The sequence below is a fragment of the Falco biarmicus genome, chromosome 6 (genome assembly GCF_023638135.1).
Source record: "Falco biarmicus isolate bFalBia1 chromosome 6, bFalBia1.pri, whole genome shotgun sequence".
Lineage (NCBI taxonomy): Eukaryota > Metazoa > Chordata > Aves > Falconiformes > Falconidae > Falco > Falco biarmicus.
Window position 1 is genome coordinate 55,508,365 of NC_079293.1, and position 8,745 is coordinate 55,517,109.

Genomic DNA, 8,745 nt, shown 5'->3' on the forward strand with positions numbered 1-8,745 from the left:
GTGAAAAGCACTATATAACTAGAGGGACTGCTGGCACCGTGATAGTGATAATGGGTAGCAATTGTGATGTTGCTTTTTTACGTTACTTTTGGACTATTTTCTACCACCTAGGAACTGGGGCATAAGTAGGTTAATGTGAAGCTATCAGTCCTATTTCAGTAACAGATAAAAATACAACATTTGGGAAACAGTGTATTTCCATCCTGAATTATTTGTTGATGGATGTAGAGAAGTTTGTGTTCAAGTGTTTTGTTACCGCCAATTTATATACTTGCTGGTATTAATAGACTAACACATTGCTCAGTCCTGTTCCTGGACTGTATGTTTCCTTGCCTGTCTTTTAGGACAGTTGGACAAGCAAGGTACCACTGCTAATATTCTTTCTTTTCCTCCTTCCTTTGCTCCTGTGAAAATATTTGCAAATAAGTCATTTTCTGTGTTTGAAAAATGTTATTTTGGGTACATCTCATTTGTGCCACTATACTTCTGTGTCCCTCTACTCCTACAAATACACAGCATCTGTGACTTAATTATAATAGAAATTATGACACATTGATATGTATGTCACAAATAACTATATGAAATGTTGTTATGTTATGGATACCCACTGTTTGGTTTTGTTGGTTTTTTTTAATCCACACCCCAACCTCCTTTCTACTTGTAAATACAATTTCATATTAATGTATGGGACTATGTACCAGTAGGGATTTGCCAGGAATTTAAACACCTTCACAGGTTGATACATTGTTGTAACCACAGTAATTTGATGAAAAACACCAATTTTCTCTGTACATGTAATCGTTTTTACTAAATGCCTCCTCAGGGAACAGGGGTTGTATTATGAAACAAATTGTGTGATTGGAGTTTTCCTTTTAAAAGATCAGAAGACCTAAAAATTTGAAGGTGGTAAAAGGCAAAAAGATGTGCCAGTCTTTAATTATACACATATGTGAGGAGAGAGAGAGATGTGCACACAGTCTGACCACATACTACATAAAGATAGTTTTTCACCCACTTTTTTCTTTTTTTACTGCTTTGAGTGGTTAGAAAACATGTGGTGCCAGAGTACAGTAGGAGTGTCATGAACATCTTTGCCTTTTGATGTAATCTATTAATAGATGAACATTTATTTGGTGCAATAAACTAGGGAAAGAGAGTGGGGGTGAGGAACACGTTTCCCTGGTGGATGCTGCATGAGGACAGATTTAATAACTTGCATCCATGTTAACCTTTCTTAGCCACCTTTGAAATATACTTTAGATTTATTGTAGGGAAAAAAACCTATAGGGGTTCTTTTCCTTTTCCTTCTGTGTTCTTCTGCATGCCATATGTGTTGTAGTATATGCACAGTAGCATGGTATAACTTTAAGTCAGTTCAGATTCTATGTTGCTTACACGGTGAGTCCACACAAACTGTAGTCATCTGCATGGCACCTTGGCTTTCCTCTGGCATGTGCTTCTGCCATGATTCTCTGTAGCACCATTTTCTAAGACAGAAATGTACTGAATGTTGTCAAAATGTGTGTTATGTCCGTGTTACGTATTTGTTTCATTATTGGCTTTTTATGTTAACTGGTTTTACTTCTAACTTAATACCAGTGCTCGTGGAAGGAAAACTGGAATAATTTTAGCCTTTTCCAGAGGCTTGTACGCACATGAATTTTAAAAGTTTGCTTTACCATACAGATTTATAATACAGTAATACAGAAAATAGACCAGACTATGAACGTAATTTATGCTTTAAAGCAATGTGCCCTTTTATGTATGTCTGAATAAAACAAGTTGCCCGGTCAGATGGTCAAGGCTTTTTAAAAACAGGTTCTTTAATAGAAACTAATTTCCTTAGGTTATTTAAGCCTTTGAAAAACATATATATAACATATAAAGAAAACCTCGTTTCAGTGTTGTGGGTATGTATTGTTCAAAGCAAATGTATCTGACCGGTACCCTGAAGCTCTGAGCTCATCAGGCATTAGAAGGTGTTAAAAATGGATTTTTAAAAGGCAAGGATCCCAATAGTAAATGCGGAATTACTGCCAAAGTAAACTGTTCTGTTTGGAAAATCCACGGAAATGTTAATGTTTCAAACTTTTATAACGTGACATGCATGGTGGGGAGATGCAGTATGCATTGTACGACTGTGTGTGGTGCCCGCAGATGTTGTCCTGTCTGTCCTCATTTCACCCGGCGGCAGCCGGTGCCGAGCCCTGCACTTTGCCACGTTTTCTCCTGCCAGACCTCTCCTTTGTAGGCCGCTGCCTCTCCGTCCGTCACTGTTTAATTCTTTCCTTTCCCTTTTCTAACTCGTCTAGAGCCTAGAAGAGGAGATAACGTCCATTTTATTTAGTAAGGAGGGCTTTTGCGCGGGCACGAGAGGGCCCTTCACCGCCGCCGCCAGCGTGTGGCCAGCAGAGGGCGCTGCGGGGGAAGAGACCGCCGCCTCGGCCGCGCCGCCGCCCCAGGTGCTGCCCCCGCCGCGCAACGGTACGGGCCGGGCGGGCTGCGTGGGCGCGGGGCTTAGGCTGCCATCCCCTCCGACCCCGAGGCCTTAGAAATGCCTGAAAGGTGGCCTGAGGCTTGCTACCGGAGCCGGTAAGCTGGTTGCTTGTATCAGAGGGGAGCGCAATCCGGCTAGAGAGCTCAGTTCTGTATTTGCAGCGCCAAAGAAATACCAATTGGTGCTTGTTCAAGCATCGCCAGGAATGCAGCCTTACACTCTATAGTGCTTTGCTCGGTAAACAGCAGTAAAAGCTAGGATTAAGTCACAGATGATGTGTGAATTTTTGTATTTGTATCATTCAAACTCAAATTTTGCTGCTAACTTCACTAAACCTACATTAGATAATGAAAACTACCCCATACATAATTTACTGTGAGCTTTCTGGAACATCCATCACAGATCATTTTGTTACAGAACAAATACTAATATAACTGCTTTAATCTCATCATTTGGGCTCCGGACTGGATCCTAATGGGATCATCTGGCTAATCATGTATTGCTGTTCTGACAACATACCACCCTGAACAGTCGTTGTCTTGTTATCTATTAAGTTTCATGAAGTAACTGGCCAAAGACAAACAACTAATAAAGTCTTTTTTTTTTTTCTTTTGTATTATGATAATCTGATAGTAAAATGCTAAATAGGTTGGTGTGGGGTTTTTGGTCTTTTTTTTTGTTTGTGGTTTTTTTTTGCTTTCCCTTAATATTTATTCTTAATTCCTGATTTAACTGAGAGAAATAACTGCTGCAGTAGCATCACTGGCCAGTGCATTCATACTTTTATTTTCAGTCTTTCATAATTAAATTCTTATCCCAATTAATAATGTCCATAATTCTTACTTACTTTTGAATGGAATTTTTCAATGAAGTAGAAGGAAATGAGCATAGTTCTTTGTGCATCTTGCAGTGAATATACAGTACCTGTCTAGCGTGATGTACATAGATTCTTAAAAGCTTGTTTGGAGGGTGTTGCGCTGTTGAAAAGGGTTATGCATTGATTTGTATCCTCTGATTGCTTTTTGTTTCACAGAGACATGCTTCCAGAGCAGAAGGGCCTTGTACTGGAGTCAGCGATGCTGCTAAGGTTCTACTGATTTTTTCCATAGTTAAATTTGGCTCTAACTCTTCCAATCCATCCTCATTCTTCTTTCCTTCCTTTTTCAGTTAACCATCACAACCATCTTTTGTCTCTACATGACATGAGCCAGCCATCAGCTAATTTTGTTTCCATCATTTTAATTTATTCATATACTCTACTTTTTTTTTCCTCATCCATGTTTTTGTGCAGAGTTCACATGAGACTCTGAACATAGTGGAGGAGAAGAAGCAGGCAGAGGTTGAGATAGAAGACACACTAGTCGTAGACGAAACCAACAAAGGGAAAATGCAAGTTGCCACTGATGCTGGGGAAACATGTAAGGTGGAGCATCTCTCAAAAAAGGACTCTTCATCATTGCCACCAGATAGTAGCAGCAGCAGCAGTAGTAGTGAGAGTGAGGATGAAGAGGTGGGAGAATACCAGCCACATCACAGGGCAATTGAGGAAGTCATCAGGGAAGAACAGGAAGAAGATGATGACATGAAAAGGAAAGAACATGAAGAAAAAACACAGCGTGTGGAAGCCATACCAGAAGGCAGTAAACTAAAAGTACCAGTTGAGCACACACAAGTTACAGCTGAAAATTTGGTCCAGGAAAATGCAGTTACCATAGCTACAGAAGAGAAGAATTTGTCAGAGGAAATTAAGCAAGATTTAGGTGAAGAAAAAGAGGAAGAACAGCTCAAACTCAATGGAGATGTGTCTCATGTTGACATTGATGTTGCACCACAAATAATTTGTTGTTCTGAGGTAAATGGTAGAACAGTTTGACAACTAGATTAAGCAGAGATATTTCATGGGGTGAAAATATACCCGCCTTTCTTCTTCTCCTATTCCTCCAGCTCTTCAGGCACCAACAAGATTCAGATCATTTGGAAGGGGAAACCATTGATGAGCAGTGAAATTCTGTCTCCTTCAGTTATGGTTTCTGACTTTTTGCTAGAGCTGAGTGAGAATCACCAGTAAGGCAAACCTTCCGAAGACTGACATCGCCTTTTTGTCTCCCCCTTATTTTATATGCATATACATAATATATATATATATTATTTACATGTTTCCGGTGTTTTTAAGTCTTGTCTTGTCTATTTGTCAATTGTTTTTGACACGTCCATGACATGTAATTGTGATTGGAAAGCTATTGGCAATTTAAATTAGAAAACACCCATCACAAATTTTTGTTCCTTTTTCCCCCTTTATTACTCACTGCTTTTCTTGCCCCCCCCCCCCCCCCCCATTTTTTTTAATATAAATTTTATGGATTTCTAGACTAGAGTAAGTATGGCTAGAAGTTGCATCAGTGAGAGCACTGCATTGTAAAGGGATAAGACATTTATCACAATCTTACTATGAAGTCTTTTAGTGAAAAAGCTATTTAGGGGGGCATGCTTGGGTTCCAGTCACAATCAGTTGTTTTAAGCCAAACAAGACTGAAGAGCTCATTACTAGGCAAACTTTATAAAGAAGCAGAAAGGGGCAAAAATGAAGCACAGGGATGCATCTCTTTGTAAAGTTGGCATGATCTGCAGTTTATCAAAGGTTGGGTGGTTTTTTTCCTAGTTATATACCTGTTTGTTCTTGTAATGGTGGCATTTTGGTTTTAATTATTATTTGCACTTAAATCCAAACAAATTACCTTCTTTCTTTTGTTGTCTTTTGCATACACAGGTGTTCTGATTAATGATGTGAAAGAATTAGTTTATAAGACCTTTAGAAGTTGCAGACACCCACACTTCCTTAAAACATAGCTGGTTTGGAGGAAGGGAAGAAAGGCTGCTGTGTGTGCAAGTGTGCGTGAGGGAAAGAAAAGATTTTTTTTTTTTCCTTGGATTTCCTCCATGTGCATCCAAAATCAGTGGGAGATAGCAACTGATGCATCTAGAAAAATGTCAAAAGGCTTTACTAGATTTTGGGTTTGAAGTGCTTAAATATATCGAAAATCTGCTCCAATAAGATAAGTTACAAGTTCACTGGTTTACAGGCCCCTGGTTAATTATTTTCTTTGTGATATTGGAGAGGATGCCACTGGCTAACTCTAAATGTTTTTTTTGAGGATTGTTGTCAAAAGAATCCATTGACTTCCAGAAATATTACATTGAATATATACTGTTTAACATCCAGTTGTCAAAGTCGATTTTCCATTCCGGAAGTACTACATAGTAAGACATTGAACTTTTATGCCATTTCCTTGGAATTTCTAGTCCATATTTGCAGTTTAATTGAGCAATGATAAGTATTTTCCCAGGTTAATTCTAATATGAAGCTTATCCATCTGAACTAGCTATCAGCTTTGTGCAAACTAAGACTTTGTTGTGTTTTTTTTCCTTGCTATCAATTCTCTTTTACACATTTTCAATGGATGTGTTGCAGCTTGGTTTTAGCAGTTGCCTTCTGTGGTATGTACTGTTGGCTGAAATACACAACTTTGGCGAGGTTATCAGGAGGTTAAATTTTTGTACCATGTTATGTAGATACTAGAGGACTACTGTATTAGTCTTTATTTTACTCTGCTTATTTATTGCATGCTTTTTGATTGGAGAGACAGTCAAATGGATATCTTACTGTTATGGTTTTCTTGAGCTTTTGGTTGCATTTTCTTGGTCCACTTTACAAACCTTCTTCTTTCAAATTGATTGGTTATTTCTTGCACCACAGCCTCCAGTAGTGAAAACAGAGATGGTAACCATTTCAGATGCCACACAGAGAACTGAAATCTCCACTAAAGAAGTTCCAATTGTTCAAACAGAAACTAAAACTATCACCTATGAATCTCCACAGGTACAGTGGCTGGGTTATTACATTATTTGCAAGTTGATTTTATTCCATTTACTTGCAGATCAAAATAGATAATGTCCAAAAAATGCTTTTCAAAAACCTATACGTTTTTCTAGCATCTAAGATGATACTTTGGCTATGAATTAGGTAAGTGAAATGTTTGTAGACAAAGCAGTATTACTTCTGAAGTTCTAAGTGTTTGGTTTTTTTATATAAGGACTTAGTTGCTGTCTGCAAAGGTATAACTCATTTTTTATTTTGGAAACTTGATTAAAATATCTCATTGCTCCTGAAAGGAACATGTAACTTTGATCATAAATTTTCCACAAGAATGAGCCATAACAATGGTCTTACATGACTTGGTAAACTTTGATGGTTTCTATTTAGATTTCAGTTCTAACTGAACTCAATAACGTGTTTAGTAAAGAAAAATGCTTTTCTTCTGTGAAAACAAAGCTTTTAAATGCCAAAATACAAAAATATTAATTTTTTTTTTCCTTACAGTTTGATGGCAGTGCTGGTGGCAATGCTGGTGTGCTGCTGAGTGCACAGACAATTACATCAGAGTCAATTTCCACTACCACAACTACACACATCACAAAGGTGAAATATAATAATGTCTCTCTCAAATAAAAACAAAACAAAACAAGCCCTCAAAATAGTCTGATATGAAGTTTCTCACATATCTGCTAATTTATTGAAGAAGACTTGACTTGAAATGGATTGGATTCATTTCGGGCGTGTGTGAGAGTTAATCTTTCTGTACACAGATTCTGAACAGAGAAGTCCTAATGAATAAGCAGGAATGTATGGGATCAGGACAGGGAAAGGGAGAAAAATATGATTAGGTTTTTTAGTACTTCATATAGGTCTTATTTCTGTGTTTGACAAATGAGTATGTACCTAAATTTTTACAGTTTACATCCTGTCTTCAGTTAGTGATATCTTAGAGAATCTTTTCTGTTATTACATTACAGTTAATATAACTGATTTGTCTGAGGTCCACGGGAGCCCTGCTAATGGCATCAGTTATAAGCGTGAACTGAAGCAATGTTTACTCAACCTTTGTGTTGATGAACCTTGTGCTGCTAGGTTTAGAGCATATGAAAAATGTATCATACCACTAGATTACAAGCATATTTTGGAACTGAATTATTTGTTCTCCATTCCATGCTTGAAAAGAAAAGGAAAAGTTGATGTTAACAGGACCTCACGCCTGTTTCACTCTCATGTAATGTTTCATGCCAGAGTATGTTAGAACTGCCGAAGTGTGATGATGATGGTTGTTGTTATTATTACTTTATGTAAATATTCATAAAATTTTAGATGTGCCCTAACAACACAGTTTTGAACTCTTGTCTTTGAACTCTTCACATAGTTTCCAAGAAAATTACAGAAAGCATTATTTAGGGTAAAGCAAAAGGGAAGAGCGAAGAGTAAGGTCTGAGTCTGAGATTTTTTTTCCTCCCCAAGAAGTTTCACGTCATTGCAGAATGGAACAGTAATTCACTGTTCACTGGATATATATTCAATATATATATTCTAAAAATTAAAATACTTTTATGATTGAAAGTTGTTTTCACAGAATGACAGTGGAAGGATGATGTTGGAAAGTTGTCAGATGAAAGTCACACAAAATAAAGTTCAGAATTTAAAGTCTGCATGCTTTGTTATACAGAGTAGTCAACAGGTCCTTTTCAGTTTCCTGTTCCCTTTTGGAATCATTAAGCAACCACCATTTTAGAAAAAAGTCTTTATTCAATAAATTGTGCTACCACAGCTGGGCAGGGGGTGGGGTAGATAGTGTACATTTACTTGTCAAGTTCAGATGTCAAATAGTGCTGCTTTTTAGAAGGAACCATTAAAGAAAATGGTTTCAGTCTTGTCTGCTACTAGAAAATTCTGGAATTACCATAATGCAGCAGATCCTTATATTTTCTTACTGACTGCTTATTGTCAATTCAAAAGACTCTGAATTTTCTAAACTTTCTATTTTACATCCCAAACTGTTCATTATTGATAAAGAGACCTGCCAAGATAGTTTGAATATTCTAGTGGTGTTCTTAGCAGAGTCATCTTGGATCTTTTCTAATATGGTTAGTGTGTCTTCAGTAGAAGCTTGTTCTTTTATCTTTTACAGGCTGATTAAAAAAAAAAAAGCATATAATGTTATTTCTGTGAGACTTTTTCTGTAAGCTAAACTGGTTTAATCATTACAGTAAGAAACGAAGAAACAAAGCACAAAATCATTTCCATCAGCAGTTTGAAATATGTTGAAAATATCTGACTAATGCCTATGAACAACGGAACTGAAAACCAGATCATCTTTTTATTTAATGGCTTATAATTCTTCAGAGACTGAGAAGAGGCCCAT

At 37.3% G+C, this 8,745-nt stretch overlaps 1 protein-coding gene across 21 annotated transcripts in view; it reads left to right on the forward strand.

Annotated features, from left to right (window-relative positions):
- EPB41L2 (erythrocyte membrane protein band 4.1 like 2) overlaps positions 1–8,745 on the forward strand; it is a 123,750-nt gene that overhangs the window by 106,753 nt on the left and 8,252 nt on the right. For 6 of the 21 annotated variants that reach the window (XM_056342729.1, XM_056342732.1, XM_056342734.1 and 3 more), the window contains 4 exons: positions 3,531–3,584; positions 3,789–4,349; positions 6,252–6,374; positions 6,876–6,974. In XM_056342729.1, the coding sequence (XP_056198704.1) occupies positions 3,531–3,584; positions 3,789–4,349; positions 6,252–6,374; positions 6,876–6,974 (837 nt within the window). Of the gene's footprint in view, positions 1–2,312; positions 2,463–3,530; positions 3,585–3,788; positions 4,350–6,251; positions 6,375–6,875; positions 6,975–8,745 lie in introns of all 21 variants that reach the window. The other 15 variants (XM_056342723.1, XM_056342728.1, XM_056342727.1 and 12 more) reach the window with 5 other exon arrangements.